This window comes from Opisthocomus hoazin, chromosome 22 (genome assembly GCF_030867145.1).
Source record: "Opisthocomus hoazin isolate bOpiHoa1 chromosome 22, bOpiHoa1.hap1, whole genome shotgun sequence".
Classification (NCBI taxonomy): Eukaryota; Metazoa; Chordata; class Aves; order Opisthocomiformes; family Opisthocomidae; genus Opisthocomus; species Opisthocomus hoazin.
In genome coordinates, this window is record NC_134435.1 from 6,818,851 (window position 1) to 6,836,900 (window position 18,050).

The 18,050-nt window shown below is 61.9% G+C and overlaps 1 protein-coding gene across 2 annotated transcripts; it reads left to right on the forward strand.

Annotated features, from left to right (window-relative positions):
* The first annotated feature begins 4,477 nt into the window (after positions 1–4,477).
* Positions 4,478–14,880, forward strand: NDST1 (N-deacetylase and N-sulfotransferase 1). 2 transcript variants are annotated; one of them, XM_075441662.1, is made up of 14 exons: positions 4,478–5,303; positions 5,882–6,385; positions 6,612–6,699; positions 6,909–7,063; positions 8,191–8,376; positions 8,712–8,840; positions 9,017–9,199; positions 9,433–9,529; positions 9,683–9,806; positions 10,406–10,580; positions 10,798–10,968; positions 12,280–12,389; positions 13,242–13,344; positions 13,467–14,880. In XM_075441662.1, exons 1-14 carry the CDS (start codon positions 4,794–4,796, stop codon positions 13,584–13,586), a joined length of 2,655 nt encoding a protein of 884 aa, XP_075297777.1. In that variant the 5' UTR covers positions 4,478–4,793; the 3' UTR covers positions 13,587–14,880. The 2 variants fall into 2 exon arrangements, with proteins under 2 accessions (XP_075297777.1, XP_075297778.1); XM_075441663.1 differs by having other exon boundaries at positions 5,903–6,385.
* Positions 14,881–18,050: the final 3,170 nt, after the last annotated feature.

Consider the following 18,050-nt stretch of genomic DNA (forward strand, 5'->3'; position numbering starts at 1 on the left):
CACGCCGGTTACTTTTTCAAAGCAAGCTCCCCCGTCTTCAGCTCACGGTTGTCTCTTGAATAATATGGTGGCATTAATCTCCTCTCTAAGGATGTGCTTAGCTCAGTGGTTTTAGATCTGCAGCCCTCCAAATATTACCAGCGGAGTGAAGGGGATTCTCTCTAGAGGGAACTTAAACCTATTAATAATAATTTGGCTGCTTTTTGTGCATCTTTTACAGGTAGTCTGCGATTCCCGGGGCTGCGGGGCACCGGGTAGTGACCGCTGAGGACACTGGCGAGGATGCTTGAGGTGTGGGAGAGACAGCAGGCACAGTGGGCTGGGTACTGTGACCCCACTGGGGACCTGGGTCCCAGCCTGGCTGAATCTGGACCTTCCAGTAGCCTTTTGCCTTCCAGTGTCTGACTGGGAGAGGAGGCAGAAGCGTCGGTGGGGCCGAGTGGTGGTCGGATGCGAGAAGGGAAGCGCTGGAGCGAGCAGAAGCGATTGCAAATTGCTGAGCTGGGCGATGCAGTTAAGCATCCTGCCTCTAAATCCTCCTCCATCCAGGCTTAACCCCCAGGGCTGGCTTGCGTGGGGCGGTGGAGCTGGCGTGGGGCGGTCACCCAGCCGTGCCGGCGCGGTGCGGCAGTGGGGAGTGGGGAGCAGGGCTGCCCGCCCGAGGGGTGCAGGCAGGAGAGGAGCGGGGTGACCCAGCTGGCTGTGGTGTTGAGGATGTGGCCCCATTGCTGCGGGTTGAACATCTGGGGGTCTGTGAGCTACCAGAGTTGGGGGTCGGAGTCTTTGTGGGGAGCAGGTCTCGGGGTCTGTCTGCCAGGAAGGTCGATGCTTGCTCCCTCCCCTGCAGCCCCTGACAGAGTGGTGCAAGGGAGATGTGGGAGCGATCTCCTGCCACGTCACACCCATGGTTTTCAGCTCATCTCCCATCCCTGGGCTATGGGGTTGGGACAATTGATTTATTGGACAGCCGGGACTTGTCAGCTGCCTGATCCTCACTGCTTGCACCTGCGGCCGGACCTGTTGCACCCCCGGATAAATCAAACCCTGCTGTGGGTGTCGGCTGGGACCGCCGACCCTTCCCGCTCCCCCGGATCTGCTTACACTTCCTTGCTTGCATTTAATCCTCCCATTGCGTCCCTGCAAAATCCCACTGGAGGTTAAAGGAAGAGCACTGCAAGCTGCTGACGGGGATGGCTTCATCCCCCATTGTCCCCTCCAGTTTTCCTCGGGCTTTCTGGGGTGCGGTGGTTCCCCAGGGAGCGTTTGTGGCCAATAATCCTGGCCAGGGGAAACCACAGCCCCCAGACCGCAGCAGGGGAGAGGATTTAGAAAAGCTTTTCAACCATTTTCCCCTTCCTCCTGCAGCTGTCTTAGATGTGAACTGCTGATAGAAAGGGTTTCCCGGCCACCGGTTGCGCTCCCTGCCTGCCCCGAGGTCGGATGCGGCCCCGTGGGTGCTCCTGGCTCCCGGCCGCGCCGGGGAAGCCGCTCGGATGCTGATTGTGTTTGTCAGGGCGGTTGGATTAAGAGCACTGTGGCTAAGCCTCCTCGCCGAGGCTCCTCTCCAGCAAAGCCTGGGCAAGGGCTTTGCTCAGAAACCCACCAGAAAAGAGCGTTTTCTGGGGCTCTTTCTGCTGTGGCCCTTGGTGTGTGGCTGCGGCTGAGCGTGTGTCTGTGCTACGCCGGCGCTGTACGGTGTTTCTGAGGTCTGCGTGTGGGAACCAGGCTGACATTTGCAGCTGGTGCCTTTTAAATAACCACCGTGGTTTTAAAAGGCACCGGAGCAGCTTCTAAAAATCAGGTTAAAAGGAAGTTTGACTCCAGCTGTCACCGTGCCAGCTCTTGCGGGGTTTCTTTCTATTTTACCATCACGTTTCCCTTTTAGTCTTAGAAAAGCGGATGGTCTCGAGATCTTGTTTTGTGTTCTTGGACCAAAACGTGCTTTATTCTCCAGAGTGGAGCTGTCGGCTCTCCCACCGCTGCTGGGGATGTGCAGGGGTTTGCAGCCAGCACCCACTTGGGCGGGGAAGGCCCTGAGCAGGAGCACCCCCAGCTCCCAGCATCGCCCCAAACCCCCCAGCATCCTCCCCGCGGAGGGTTTGCTCCAGCAGCGAACCGGCAGAGCAGGATTCCTGCCTGCTTTCTGCCTCAGCAGCGGGTTTGTGGGGTGGGACGCTGCCTGCCCCGGTCCCGGCTCACACCTGGCTGCTCTGGGGGTCCGGCGCTGGCCCCCTGCCCGGGCTGGCGTTGCCTTTGTGCTTTGACGTGGCAGCCTCCCTCCCCGGGCAGTCAGCCGGCGTCTGCCTGGAGATGCTGTCTCCAAAGCCTGCTCATTAAGTACTGTAATTAAAAACTGTTTGAAGAGGACAGACTAAGGAAGCCCCCTTGGAAACGGCAGGTGATGTGGGTGCAGGGCTCCGTTCCCGTCTGCTCTGTCTCGTGGAGGGTGCTGTGAGGATGGACGCACAGTCCTGCCCGTCAGCCGCTGCTCCGGCGCTGGCATCGAACCCTCTGGCTGTCACTTGCCTGCCCATCACCGTGGGAATGCGGCTGCCAGCGCCCACCTCTCCTAAAAGATGAGAGAAACGGGTAGGGAATGGGACAGCACGGCTGGGATGCTTGATAATGGGGTCCCAGCTCCCCGCATCCCTAGGGGCAGTACCCGGGCTGGGGAGCCTCCCTCTGCATAGGCGCGTTCCTAAAAGCGACGTCGCTGTGTGCTTCTCTGTTTGGACCTGGAGAAGAGCCCAGCCCCCAAATCCTGGTGTCGTGGTTTAACCTGGGGGCCGGCAGCTCGGCACCAGGCAGCCGCTCGCTCACCCCTCCCCTTCCCCGCAGCGGGATGGGGAGGAGAAGCGGACAACAGGGAAAACTCATGGGCTGAGATACAGTTTAATGAGGCAACAAAGTAAATACTAATAGTAATACTACTACTATTGGTGATTATAATAATGAATATGCAAGACAAAGTATATACAATAGAATTTTATCACCACCCAATGACCGATTTGCAGCCAGCCCCCAAGTAGCAATCACGGAACCCAGAAATTGCGGATTTTGCGAAACTGCTGAAAAAGACCGAGACTCTGGGAAGAATTTGAACTCCTGGAAACATGAGAAGAAAGATTCCTGCCCCCCACCAGCCCCCATTCAGAAGCTGAGCGGGGCATCCCTGGTACAGAGTGTTTCCACTGGCCAGCTTGGCTGTCTGTCTGGCCGTGCTCCCTCCCAGCTCCTTCCCACCTGCTCAGGAGCTGAATATAAGAGGCTGGGAAAAAGTCCTGGATTTCATAGCAACAGCTGAAAACATCAGTGTTATCAACATTCCGCTTCTACTCATTCCAAAACACAGCAGCTACTGAGAGGGAGATTTAACTCTATCCCAGCTGAAACCAGGACCGCTGGCTGGGGTGTTCTGGGGTGCCGAAGGTCCGGCCCTGCTGGAGGGAAGGAGGGAGTGAGTTGGGGCAGGGCACACCCGAGGGTCCAGGGAACACCCTCGCTTGGTCCTGCCTGGAGATCATCCCCGTGGGCAGAGATAAATTACAGATCCATAAAACCAGGTGCTCCGCCGTGCCCGGCGCAGCCGGTGGGTGGTGGAGACAGGGCTGGAGGCCGGCTGCCGGCGGCGTCCGCAGGGCCCGGGTGAAGCAGCGGCGTGCAGGCAGCGTTGGGAAGCTCTCTGCAGGAAGGGCAGGGATGACAGGATTACCCTGCCAAGCCCCAGCCCGTAATCCCCGGCACCGTTCAGCCGGCCGCGTTTAATCCCGTTACGTGCCCGGCTGGTGTCTGTAGGGTGGGTGCTCGTCCGTGGTGCCCGTGGGAGCAGGGACCTGCCCTTGTCCGTGGGTTTGGGGATGGTGCTGCAAGCCACGGTGCCACAGCTTTTATTTTTTCCCTTAAACACACTGGCCACATCAGTGTCCCCTGCCAGGGTGGCTTCACCACCCAGCAAGTGGTGCCTGTCCTAATTTTTCTTTCTTTTCTTTGTTAAAATGGGCCTTTCACAGGGAAGGGAAGAATATTCCCAAGGTCCCTTTGGCTCTGTCGTGGGCGCTCCTGTGTGCCCGTCTTGGTGACCTTGGTTGGCGGCTCCTGGTGCTGCCCGCGTCCCTCCCTGCCAGCCGGGCTGGGTGACAGGGGGCTCGGACCCCCCGCACCCCGTTCTCCTCGCCGCAGCCTGGCTCCCGCTGGGCAGGCAGGAGGAGCGGGATTGCTGGGTCTGACGGGGGCTGGTGGGGGGCCAGGGACTGTCCCCATAGCAGGGGTCCTGTCCCAGTGCCGCCGGGAGCCTGCGGTGGTCTCACGGCAAGCCCTGGCACGCCTGGCACGCCGAGGGATCTGCCAGGGCCACACTGGGTGAGTGGAAGCGTTGGCGTTGGTGCCGGCACCGTCCGACTCCGCTCACCCCTCCTCTCCCTCGCAGGGCGCCGTGTGGAGCCGGGGCACCGGGGAGCCGCCATGCCCGCCGCGCCGAGGCCGCCCGCCGCGCCCCGCTGACACCGTGGGGCTGCGGCTGCCGCCGCTGCCGCCGCCGCGGGGCTTTCAGCTCGGCGAGGGGACTCTCGGTGCCTCTGCCATGGTGACATGAAGTGGACAGCGAGGGACGCCAGACTGCTGGAGGGGAGAGAGCCTGCACAGGCCACCTGCTAGTATTTTAATTTATTAGCAGTACTGAGTTTTATCTTCCCAGTTTTTTTCTGTTGGTTGGTCGCTTTTTCCCCTCCCTGGGGCTCGCACGGGGAGGGGACGGGCAGGGGAGAGGGGCCCCACCTCGCCCCGCGAATGCAAGGATGACTGTGCTGGCCAGGGCCCGGCGGGGTGTCCGGCAGCTCTCTCCGCAGGTGGTGTTGCTCCTGCTCTTCGTCTTCTGCCTGCTCAGTGTTTTCGCCTCTGCGTATTATTTATATGGGTGGAAAAGGGGCTTGGAGCCCTCCGGGGACGTGGCGGGGCCGGACTGCGATGAGCCCAAGGTCGCCCCTTCCCGCTTGCTGCCGCTGAAGACCATCAAGGTGGCCGACTCCTCCCGCACGGACCCCTTGGTGCTGGTCTTCGTGGAGAGCCTCTACTCGCAGCTGGGCCAGGAGATCGTGGCCATCCTGGAGTCGAGTCGCTTCAAATACAGGACGGAGATCGCCCCGGGGAAGGGGGACATGCCCACGCTGACTGACAAGGACCGGGGACGCTTTGCCCTCATCATCTATGAGAACATCCTCAAGTACGTCAACCTGGATGCCTGGAACCGGGAGCTGCTGGACAAGTACTGCGTGGAGTACGGCGTGGGCATCATTGGCTTCTTCAAGGTGAGAGGGTGTGGGGGGCAAACCGAGACCCTGTGGCCAGGCCAGGTGTGAGCAGGGGGCTCCGGGGTCACACTGCGCTGCAGGGACTCTGCCCTCCCCTTGCTTTCTGCAAGCAGCCGGAGTTGGTGTGGGGCCAGCCCGCAGCCTGGCGTGGGCTGCAGGCTTCTCACAGAAGGCATCATCTTAGCCCACTCCCCGTGGAAGGGCTGTGCGGCTCCTGGGTGTTTTGGGGTAAGAACACACCTCTGGGATCAGTCCGGTGGCTTTTAGCATCCCGTTTCCCAGCAGTGACCCTTGCTGGGGTTCACCAAAAGCAGGAGCAGGTGTTTTGCTCGGCAGCCCCCTGCTCTTCTCCTGCCCGGGGCTTGCAGCCCTGGGGGCCTTTGCACGTGGAACGTGAGCAGGATTGGGTGTGCAAGGGGGATGAGGGTGCCCCATGCTCAGGAGTGGAAGCGGGGGGACCCAACACCTGGATCTCCGGGGATGGTGAGCCACCTAACCCCTCACCATGGCCGTTGGTGCCCCTGGTGAGCCCCTGTCTTTCAACGCCTCCATCCCCAATGTCCTGTCTCCTCCAGCTCCCGTCTCTCCCCATGCAGGCCAACGAGAACAGCCTGCTGAGCGCCCAGCTGAAGGGCTTCCCCCTCTTCCTCCACTCCAACCTGGCGCTGAAGGACTGCAGCATCAACCCCAAGTCGCCGCTGCTGTACATCACGCGCCCCAGCGAGGTGGAGAAGGGCGTGCTCCCCGGGGAGGACTGGACCGTCTTCCAGTCCAACCACTCCACCTACGAGCCGGTCCTTCTGGCCAAGACCAAGTCGGCTGAGTCCATCCCACACATGAGCGTGGACGCGGCGCTGCACACCACCGTGATGCAGGACCTGGGCCTCCACGATGGCATCCAGAGGGTGCTTTTTGGCAACAACCTCAACTTCTGGCTGCACAAGCTGGTCTTCGTGGACTCCGTCTCCTTCCTGACGGGCAAGAGGCTCTCCCTGCCCCTTGACCGCTACATTCTGGTGGACATTGATGACATCTTTGTGGGCAAGGAGGGCACGCGCATGAAAGTGGAAGATGTCAAGGTGGGGCTACGATGTCCTGGCTGGGTGGGCAGGGGATGCCTGGGGCTGGGTGCTTTGGCCTCCTCTGGGATGCTCCAGGGATGAGCTTTCCTGCCCCGAGAGCATCCCCTGGCCCCCTGCGAGCCCCTCTGCGAGGCTCTCGGGGACATGGGTCCTCATCCTGGCGTGGCAGCTGTCCCTGTGGCCACGTGCTGAGGACATCTTGCTTTCTCTCCCCCTCTCCCAGGCACTATTTGACACGCAGAACGAGCTGCGCACCCACATCCCGAACTTCACCTTCAACCTGGGATACTCAGGGAAATTCTTCCACACGGGTGAGGAGGGCAAGGGCATCGCTTTGCCTTTCGGTGCCACGCGGCTAGTGTTGGGGCACAAGGCGTTAGGGCTGCAGGAGGGTCCTCGGGCATCCCACCCCACTGCCCCCCATCGCTCGTTCGCTGAGAGGGGCTCCCCATCCCTCTGCCCCGGCTGCTTGGACGTGGCTTTGCGTGCCTGGCGGTGACGGCGAGCATCGTGCCTGCAGGTACTGATGCCGAGGACGAAGGCGATGACCTGCTGCTGTCCTATGTGAGGGAGTTCTGGTGGTTCCCCCACATGTGGAGCCACATGCAGCCTCACCTCTTCCACAACCAGTCGGTTCTGGCCGAGCAGATGACATTAAACAAGAAATTCGCTGTCGTGAGTAAGATGCCGCTGGTGGGGGTGCTCATGGGGGGTGGAGGACAGGAGAAGGGGGTCGAAGAGGCTTCCTGGGGGACCTAGGTGACGGTCTGTGCGTGCTGGAGCAAAGGAATCTGTGGACATTAAGTCATGTCCCCCACGTCGCAGCTGGGTGGGTAAATCCATTTATACGCCAGTGCCTGGAGCAAAAGGATTTACCTGCACCAGGTAACTTGCTGCTGTGGCAGCGAGCTGCCCGGTGCCTGATGGACGGGAGACATCGTCTGTGCGTTGCAGCCTGGCCCGGCACCGTGGGGGATGGTGCGGAGGTCCGATCCGGGGGGGTGCAGGTCGGGTGCTCAGCCCAGCGCGGTTTGATGCTGTGCTGGGCAGTAGTGCGGGATCCTGGAGCGGTGGCCGTGTGCTGGGAGACTCCGGCTGGTGGAAACTCCCTCTGCAGGCCAAGCTGTCGGGGACTTGTTTGGTTGATAAAGGCAGGCTCTGACCTTCAGCTCGGTAAGGCGTTGTCCATCCTCTTGGACTGTCCTTTGCCCTGGGTAAAGCCAGCGCTGAGACCAGACCGTGCTGTGATTGACTGGTTTGCTCACAGCTGCCTTGAATCCAAACCCAGTGAAGCCAGACCCAGCAACAATAACTCGGTCCTATGGCCTGAGAGGGACTTTCAGACTAGCTTGAATTCATTGTCTGATAATTAGAAGTGCTTAATTAGAGAGAGACTGGACCATCCCTGCTTGGTAGGAGCAGTTGTCCAGCTCAGAATTTCTAGGCTGTTTTATATCTACTGATATAAATCAACAGTCCTGTATAGATGTATCTCCTCGTTCTCCACAGAAGAGCTTTGCTGTTGTTCTGTCAGTGACAGCAGAAATGGCGGGGGTGAGGATGGTCCACGTGAAGCAGAGGAGCGAGTGTGCACCCAGCATGCCTGCCACAGGGCTCCCTTTTGTGGAGACAGCCCTGGTTAGGAGAGGATAGGCAGGCACAGCCCTGCCCTAGTTGCTCTCCAGAGGCACGAGCTGACTGTTGTAGCTGGGAATGGGCAGTCCCTTGGGGTGAGACTGGTTTGGGATGTTGTAGTTTTGGGGTCTCCATGGTCACCCGACTCCCTGCTCTCTTCTCTGCAGGAGCATGGCATCCCCACTGACATGGGGTACGCCGTGGCCCCCCACCACTCGGGCGTGTACCCTGTCCATGTGCAGTTGTACGAAGCTTGGAAGCAGGTTTGGTCAATCAAAGTGACGAGCACGGAGGAGTACCCCCACCTGAAACCCGCTCGCTATCGCCGTGGCTTCATCCACAGTGGCATCATGGTAGGTGGCCAGGCTTTGTCTCTGGTGCTTCTCTTCCCTTGCCTCCCCCACCTAACCCAGAGCCTTGGCGAATGGTTTCTGGGCAGCTCGAACGCTCAATTTGAGGGGGCTGTGCCCTCTGCTCATCCTGCATGGGGGAAGCTCATGTGAGGACAGTTTCTGGCTTCTCCATCTGTCCATCTTCATCACTTGCGGGCATCAGGATTCAAGTCAAAGGTGGTGAGGGGCAGTGGAGCCAGTCCTGACCTCTGAGGGGTTGAGAACAACCTTTGCATTTGGGAGGAGGAAGGGGACCCAGCCCTGGGTGCTCCGTCCACGTCTTTGTCCTGCCCCAGGTACTCCCCCGGCAAACCTGCGGCCTCTTCACGCACACCATCTTCTACAACGAGTACCCCGGTGGTTCCAGTGAACTGGACAAAATCATCAACGGGGGTGAACTGTTCCTGACTGTGCTCCTCAACCCCGTGAGTACTGCTGTCTGGCTGCGCGGGGACAGACGGACAGGCGTCTCTTGCAGAGCTGTCCCCCAGCGCTGCAGTGGGAGATGTCCCCAATGTCTTCAGCCAGGGTGGGAGCCGTTTGCGTGGGATGGCTGCTGGGTGAGGCTCTGCTAACCCCTGCGCTGTCCTTTCCGCTTCAGATCAGCATCTTCATGACCCATCTGTCCAATTACGGCAACGACCGCCTGGGCTTGTACACCTTCAAGCACCTGGTCCGCTTCCTCAACTCCTGGACCAACTTGAAGCTGCAGACGTTGCCGCCCGTGCAGCTGGCACAGAAATACTTCCAGATCTTCTCCGAGGAGAAAGACCCGCTGTGGCAGGTACCCCTGTGCCTCGAATGGGGGGAACAGGAGGTGTTCCACCTTTCTGTGGTTTTGTGGGCAGTGCCAGGGAGGAGTTTGCCCCGTAGAGCTGGAAATAACCCCAGTCTTTTGCCCTGCCCACTGAGCAACATGGCCTCCCCGTGCGTCTGCTGGGGCTGGAGGGGGCTGAGCAGTGGTGCGTGGTCCCGTCCAGGCTGCCCTGGCTCCAATCCTCCCCCCTTGCATTTCAGGATCCCTGTGAAGACAAACGGCACAAAGACATCTGGTCCAAAGAAAAGACCTGTGACCGATTCCCAAAGCTTCTCATCATCGGGCCTCAGAAAACAGGTGCTCCCTTCACCCTCGGTGCCGTGAGCGTGCTGGGAGGCTGGCCGGGTCCCCCGCCCACCCCCCGAGGGCCTCTCCCAGCCCTCCTGCCCTGAAGCAGAGCTCAGAGGGAGGTTTGGCCCAAGTCAGCTCTTGCTTTCTGTCTGCCTGAAGGAACGACCGCCCTTTATCTCTTCTTGGGGATGCACCCGGACCTGAGCAGCAACTACCCCAGCTCAGAGACCTTTGAGGAGATACAGTTCTTCAATGGACACAACTATCACAAGGGCATTGACTGGTAGGTCTCTCCATCGCAGGGGCTGAGCTGGGAGCACCGGTTCCTTTGGGAACCAGAGCAGTGCTGCTGTGGGGTTTCCCATCAGCCTCACAGCCCCCGGGTTCTTGGCAGAGGGCATCTGGGTGCTGCAAGGTGGGATGAATCCTGCATGGGCTGTGCCCTTTGCAAGGGTGTGCTCATGCCAGCACCAGCTCTGTGGGACAGTCAGAGTTCGCCTTACTGCGGAGGTCTGCGGTGCAGCCAACACTGGCGGTGGTTGCTGCTGCACTGCCTTCAGACCACCACACCACCATGGTTTATCCCCAAGATGTTGTCCTGAAGGCAAAGGCCACTTGCTGGGCCTCAGAAGTGCCCTCAGCAGAAGCTGTGTGCATGCGTGTGCATCTGCTACCCCCTGTTTTTGGGGTCTGCCTGGGGAATCTGGTGAGGCTTGGACCTCCAAAATGGCTGGAGGGGGTTGTGGAGCCCCAGGCAGCGTGTCAGACCCAGGGGGACCCTGCAGGGTTAGTGCATGGTACAGAGTGTCTGAGGTGTCACCTGCAAGGGGAGTGCTGGGGACATCTCGTGGTGCCCATCTGGCTGCCTCATGCCTCCCCCAGGTACATGGAGTTCTTCCCCATCCCCTCCAACACCACCTCCGACTTCTACTTCGAGAAAAGTGCCAACTATTTTGACTCAGAAGTGGCTCCCCGGCGAGCTGCGGCCCTGCTCTCCAAGGCCAAAGTCATCACCATCCTCATCAACCCTGCAGATCGAGCCTACTCCTGGTATCAGGTGAGCCGCCCGCCTCGGGCAGCCCCTTGGGGAGGTGGGCCTGGGGCTTCCCTCCGTTGGCTTGGTTTGGGAGATGGGGTGGCTGCGGGTGCTGCACTCTTTGGTTGAACAAGACGTGCGAGGACACAGCGGGGTGGCCTGGGAACCACGGTGCTTCGTGGGCAGCCCAGGATTTGGCTTGCCTTAGGAACAAACCTACCTTGCTCATGCCTGACAGCACCAGCGAGCTCACGATGACCTGGTCGCCCTGAAATACACCTTCCACGAGGTGATCACGGCAGGACCCGAGGCTGCTCCGAAGCTCCGGACCCTGCAGAACCGCTGCCTGGTGCCGGGCTGGTATGCCACCCACATCGAGCGCTGGCTCAACAGCTACCATGCCAATCAGGTAGGGATGGAAGCACCCAGCTCCTACAGTGGCAGCACCCCAGGGAGTCCCCTCTCCCAAGCAAGGATGGACAGAATCACAGAATCACAGCATGGCAGGGTTTGGAAGGGGCCTCTGTGGGTCACCCAGTCCAACCCCCCTGCAGAAGCAGAGTCTCCCCAAGCAGGCTGCACAGGACCTTGTCCAGGTGGGTCTTGAATATCTCCAGAGAAGGAGACTCCACCACCTTCCCTGGGCAGCCTGTGCCAGTGCTCCATCACCCTCAGAGGGAAGAAGTTCTTCCTTGTGTTCAGCTGGAGCTTCCTGTGCTTCAGTTTGTGCCCGTTGCCCCTTGTCCTGTTGCTGGGCACCACTGGAAAGAGTCTGGCCCCGTCCTCCTGACACCTACCCTTGAGATATTTTTAAACATTTATTAGGTCCCCTTGCAGCCTTCTCCAGGCTGAACAAGCCCAGCTCCCTCAGCCTCTCCTCGTAGGAGAGATGCTACGGGGAAGAGAGCTTGGTTCTCAAGTCAGCTGTGAGGGTGCTCCCGTGGGAGGTGCTTTTCTTATACCTTAAAATCCATGGGGGGAAGAGTAAAAGTACTTGGGGAAGGGGCAGAGGGGGGTATTGTGCAAGAAGGAAACCCTTACAGTGTGAGGTTGGTGATGGATGATGCACAAAGCTGTGCTTGTGCTGGTCCTGGACAGGTGGGTCCTTCTGCTAGTCCTCTGGAAAGCAGGCGTGAAAGGGGGCCGTGGGGTGGAGGGCTGTGGGTGGCTCTGCCGTGCACCCACTGCTCACCCGCCGCTCTCGGCCACAGCCCCCCGTGGGGCTGCGCTGTCTGGTGTCACCACGGCATCGAAGCAGGACAAAAATAGCGGGCAAAACTGCCCGTGGTTCGAGCTGCCTGCGGGGAAACTGGGGGCTGGCTGCCAGCCCTGCTGTGACCCGCGCGGTGAAGCGCTGCCGGCAGTGTCCGGGCTCAGTCCCGGAACGATTTTTCCAGCGTCATTTAACCTTAGAAAGTCTGTTTGTTGTCTGCTTCTGGCACAATTGCTGTAACGCAGTCCTGGAGGGCTGGGTGGCCCTGAGCCGAAGCTCTGATGTCGTCCTGCGTGGATCCTGGCCGTGGCTTTTATAGGCATTTAATTTTCCGGCAGCCAGTGTAAGGGAACACTGGGGCACGTCAGCGTTCAAAAGGGGACCCTGCGCGGGCTGGTGGCAGGTTTGGCTCCAAGATGACGAAAGGTGCGGTGAAGGCATCGCTGCGCCCAGCAGAGCAGAGCTGGGAGCCAGCGGCACCTCGCTGCCCGGCCTTGCTCCTTGCAGATCCTGGTCCTGGACGGCAAGCTGCTCCGAACGGAACCCGCCAAAGTGATGGAGACGGTCCAGAAATTCCTCGGTGTGACCAACTTCATCGATTATCACAAGACTCTGGCGTGAGTCCTTCCCCGAGCTTCTCCTCCCTCCAACCTGCTGTTGGTCCTGGTGCTGCAGGTTGTCCCTGGGGACACGCAGCTCTGTCCCGGGGCAGCCCCCGGCCCTGGGGCTCACCGCAGAGCTGCGACTGGCTTTGATGAGACCAGGGTTTCGCCTGAGGCTGGAACAGCAGCTCCTCAGTAACTGCAACCAGAAACGACGTTCAGCAAGCACCCTGCTTTGCTGTGCTTACCCTGGCACTGCGGCGGGGACGGTGGTGTCACCCTGGGCAGCGCAGGAGCGGCTCCGAGCTCCTGGAGCAGAGTTCAGGGCTGCATTCGTGCCACTCGTCGAGCTCCGGCACCATGGCTCCTCGTGCGTTCGCCGCAGAGAGCGGCTCTCGCTGCTTGCCGGGTGGCACCTCTGTGGGTGGCACCTTGCGCTGAGCCTTCCAGGCGTGAAAACCCAGCATAGGAAGCAGGAGACTCCAGAGCCCCTAGGAAAATGAGAATTTACCTCTGTGCGGCTCTTGCCTGTATACGTGGCTGCTCTGAGTCTGCACCCAGCTGTCGTGGGGCTCTTGAGGGCACCCGGGGCTGAAGCTGCCGCAGAAAATAATAATTAAACCCACGTAGACGCCCGTGCTCCTTCAGCAGGGTGATGCGGTGATGAATGAACCTTGGCAAGCCGCTTACTGGGCAGCCTGTCGTACAGGAGGTCGGTAACGAGATGTCAGCTGGGATGCGGATTAAAGAGAGGGGGAGAAGTGTCCCCGTGCGGGGCCGGGCAGCGGCGGGGCTGGGCGGGCGCCGTGCTGGCCTGCGGCAGGCGTGGAGGAGCGAGAGGGCTGAGGCAGAGCTCTCGCTTCGCAGGTTTGATCCGAAGAAGGGATTCTGGTGCCAGCTTCTGGATGGAGGGAAGACGAAATGCTTGGGAAAGAGCAAAGGGAGGAAGTACCCCGAGATGGATTCGGATGTGAGTATGCAGAGAGCCTCCCGGCAGGGTCTGGAGCAGGGCTGGGGGGGCCGTGCCGGGGCGGTGGGCTCGGGGCTTGTCCCCCTGACCCTCCTCTCTGTTCTGTTCTCGTCCCGTTGCAGTCGCGCGCCTTCCTGCGGGACTATTACAGGGACCATAACATAGAACTCTCCAAGCTCCTGTACAAGATGGGGCAGACGCTGCCCACCTGGCTGCGAGAGGAGCTGCAGAGCACCAGGTAGCTGCCGCCTGCCACCTGCCCAGCAATACCCGAGCGGGGCCAGCCCCGCACCCACCGGGACCCTCAGCAATACCGGGCTGTCGCCTTGGAGGGGACCCCCGGGGTGGACGGCTGCGCCGGAGGCTGCCCGAGCGGCGGCTCCACTCTGCGGACCCCGCGCTGCCACCTCTCCGCCTACCTGTTTCGTTTTATTTGGCCTTTTTATCTCCTGGGCCTGTCGGTGAGGTCCCTTCCCGCCCCGCTCTGACATGGGGAAGTGGCACAAATTCCTCCTTTCTCTGCCCAAAATGGGCCCCGGCTCCCCTGGGTGCGAGGGCAGCGTTGGAGCCATCCCTGACCTCCTGCTCCGAGGGCAGAGGAGCTGCTCTGGGCACGCTGGAGGTGACTTTGCTGAGCTGGAGCAGAGGAGCGGAGCTGGTGGAGACCCAGAGGGACCCAGACCCACCCCTGCCATCAGCCCCGCGGCAGGGAACGGGAGAGTTTGCTGGATTCCTCCGACACCTGCTTGGAAAAGCTGCAAGCAAGGCAGATTGTTCTTCCAAAGACTCGGGCACCATTTCTTTTGTCATCTCCGTTTGTTTTCAAGCTCCTCAACCTCTTCTCCTTCGTGGGCAGCGTGATGGGACTGCGACCAAGCAGGGCAAGGGGCTGGTGTGCTGGCCCCGGTGTGCTGGCCCCGGTGTGCTGGCCCCGGCACGCTCCCCGGCACGATCCCATCACCCCAAGCCCACCCTGCGATCTTGTACACGCGTGGTGTTTCCTGTGGTAAAGCCGAGTGCCGCCCAGTGTCCCCCGGCACGGAGGAGAGCCGGCCCTCGGGGACAGGGCAGACGCTGGGACAGCAGCAATCGGAAGGATGCTGAGAACTTCAAACCTCTTGAATATTAAAAGTATTTTAATAACATTGGGGTGGGGGTGGGGGGGAGGGCTCGTTTGGTTCCCGTTTTGCAGGGTGTTGTTTTTCTTTGGTGCCAGAATTTGTACCTAAACCCCGAGGGTTTTACGTGGTCTCTTTGGTTGTGACACGTGCCGTGGACGAGGGTCAGCGGGGAAACGGGGGACGGTTTCCCAGCAGGAGACGTGTCTTTATCCTGGCGGTGCCGTACGGAGCTGCAGCCCCGGCTCTGCCTCTCCCGTGCCCCGTCCTGTGCCCTGGGTTTTGCTGCCGGGACTGAGCCGTGGCGGGTTTACCGGGATAACGGCCCCAATTTCCTGGCGGGGAGATTTCCCCGCCCGGGTGCCGGTGTGAGGTCCGGTTGAACCCACTGCTAATAAACCGGGGGGCTCTGGTTTTACTCCTGCTCGTTGCCCATTTCTCCCCTCCGTGGTGCAACCCAGCCCTCAGCCCGGGGGGGGGTCCCTTCCGCCTCAGGGGGCCTTTGGGCCCATTTTTGGGGGGATTTGGGGAGGAAAGGGGGGTGCGTGTGGGAGCAGCCCTCCGTGCACGAGGTGGCAGCAGCCGTCCGGTCCTGGATGCGGCCACGCTGCACAGCACCCGCGGCCTCGCCTTCCCGGGATGGGGCCCATCGCCGGCCGGGACCACATCCAGCACCGGCTGTTCGCAATGGGGCAGGGGTTTGGGGGGCCGGGGGGGTCCCCGCTTGCCTTCTCTCCCCCTGCCCAAGGGTGGGGAGAGCCTGCCCGCCCGTCTGCCGCCTCTCCACCGCCTTCCGCAGCCCGGCCCCTGCGAAGCGCTGGAGGAAACGAAGACTGAGCCTAATTAATCCCAGCCGGGTTTGTTTGGACCTGTCGGAGTGACAAACGATGTGCGGTGCCGCGGGAGGAGCGGGGGCTGCAGAGGGAGAGCCGTGGGCTGCCTGCCTGCACCCCGGGAGCTGCCTGCACCCCGGGAGCTGCCTGCACAAGGAGGCTGTTGATTTTTGGCCAGGCACCCCACGCCCGTTACCCACAGCGCCCTTCCCGCTGTCCCCAAGCCCGGCAGAGAGTGGTGGGGCTGTGGCCGGGGCTGGCCCCGAGCCCCCGTCGTCCCCATCCAGCCCCGGGTGACGTGCAACCCCCCTGGCTCGGCCCTGGGCTGACCCAGCTGGGGCCAGCTGCTTAGCCCCGAGTTAATTTGTTGGTAATTAACAGGACCGGGAGGACAGCTCAGCCCTATGCGGTGGCACTGGGGTGCCTGGGAGGATGAGGAGGGCTCTGTCCTTCCATGGCCGCAGAAGAGCCGTGGGGGAGGAAGGCTCCATCCCCGTCACTCTTGGCCTGCCTTGGCACTGGTCACGTTTTCTGCCAAAAATGTGCAAACTCTGCAAAATCGGTGCTGGTCTGGGCACGGGACAGGGCCCCGGGGGGAGCGGGAGCCCCGCCAGCGTCCCTGCTCGGGGCTGGAACCCCGCTGTGCCCCGGGCTGCTCCCCCTGCCCAGCCGAGGGTTGCGGCTGTCCCTGCTGCGGGCTCGTCCTGCAAACGCACTGGAGACCCCAAGGCAGCCCCTGGCTGGCCTTGAGCCCCTGGGGGGCTGGGGGCTGCGCGGGGCGGTGGGTGGGAGGCAGCAGCCTCCCGGGGGTCCCAAGGCTGCTCTGGGCCCTCCGCAGCCCCAGCCTGCAGATGGGAGGGGGGAGCAGGCCCGCGGTGGTGGCCATGGCCAGGGCTGGCTCTCCTGGGCACGATGAGCCATGGCGGGGTCTGGTCCAGCCCCGGGGGGCTGCTCTCTGCACCCCGATTCATGCTGCAGCCGCGTCGTGACACGTCCCGTATCCGCGCCCTGACACATCGCGTGCCCGTGCCCCGACACGTTCCGGGTCCTGCCCGGCTGCTCGGGGCTGTGCCGCTGAATCCCGCTGCGGGCGGCTGCAGGAGAGGCGGGAGCCCGCCAGCGCCCGGGTTTGCGCGGGGCCGGGCAACGCTGGGCGTGCTGCAGCCTGCCAGGCGGGCAGGGACGGGTGCGGGCAGGGAGGGGTGCGGGCAGGGATATGGGCAGGGAGGGGTATGGGCAGGGAGGGATGCGGGCAGGCAGGGATGCAGGCAGGGAGGGGTATGGGCAGGCAGGGGTATGGGCAGGGATGCTGGCAAGGAGGGAAGTGGGCAGGCAGGGATATGGGCAGGGAGGGATGCAGGCAGGGAGGGATGCAGGCAGGGAGGGATGCGGGCAGGGAGGGATGCGGACAGGCAGGGATGCAGGCAGGCAGGGATGCAGGCAGGGAGGGATGCGGGCAGGGAGGGATGCAGGCAGGCAGGGATGCAGGCAGGGATGCTGGCAGGGAGGGATGCAGGCAGGGAGGGATGCAGGCAGGGAGGGATGCGGGCAGGGAGGGATGCAGGCAGGCAGGGATGCAGGCAGGCAGGGATGCAGGCAGGGATGCAGGCAGGGAGGGATGCAGGCAGGGAGGGATGCAGGCAGGGAGGGATGCTGGCAGGGAGGGATGCGGGCAGGCAGGGATGCAGGCAGGGAGGGATGCAGGCAGGGAGGGATTCAGGCAGGGAGGGATGCTGGCAGGGAGGGATGCTGGCAGGGATGCAGGCAGGCAGGGATGCAGGCAGGGATGCAGGCAGGGAGGGATGCGGGCAGGCAGGGATGCAGGCAGGGAGGGATGCAGGCAGGGAGGGATGCGGGCAGGCAGGGATGCAGGCAGGGAGGGATGCTGGCAGGGAGGGATGCTGGCAGGGAGGGATTCAGGCAGGGATATGGGCAGGGAGGGATGCTGGCAGGGAGGGATGCTGGCAGCAATGTGCAGGGCTCACCTGGCTCAGCACAGGGTTGGGGGTGCTGGCCATGGGCAATGGGGTAACTGGTTATGGGGATGTGCCGGTGAAAGCTGTCGCTTGTGGTCCCCCTCCCTGTCCCCAGCACAGCTGCACAGGGCAGGGGCCGGACCCTCCGCGCAGGTGCCTCCTGGAGCAGTGGGGTGGCTGTGGTCCCGCTGCCCCACGCAGCCAGTGCGGGACCCCCCGTCACCCCACAGCCACCTGAACCAGCATCGACACCAAGCCCCCGACCCCACGGGCTCCCACTGAGGTCCGGGCTGCCGCGCTGGTGGCCGTGCCGCCTGGGTCTCACCAGGACAGGGATTTTGGCAGGAGGGCTGGAGGCGCAGCGCTGCGCTCCCACAGCTCCGGCAGATGGGGTGGGGGGCAGGCGCTGCGGGAAGAAGGAAAAGCCGAGAGATTCCCGAGTTCCTGCCAGGATCACTCGTGGGGTTTACGAGCCTGGCAGGGCAGATGATTTACAGACCCCGGGGCATGTGGGACGCAAAACCCCCCCGGGGGGGACATCGCGCCTTCCATCGTCTGATGAGCAGAGTGGGTGGTGGGACAAAGGAACAAACCTCTTGGATGACTTGGAAGTCAGCTCCTGTGCTGGCTTCCCAAAGCAGGCAGAGGTGGGGGTGCGCGCGGTGGCTTTTGGGTGGGATGGGTTCCTCCTCCAAGCGCTCCATGCTGTGTCCAGCCTTTACAGCCTGCCGAAGCTTGAGATTTAAATCAAGTTTTACAATGAGACTTCACAGAAATCA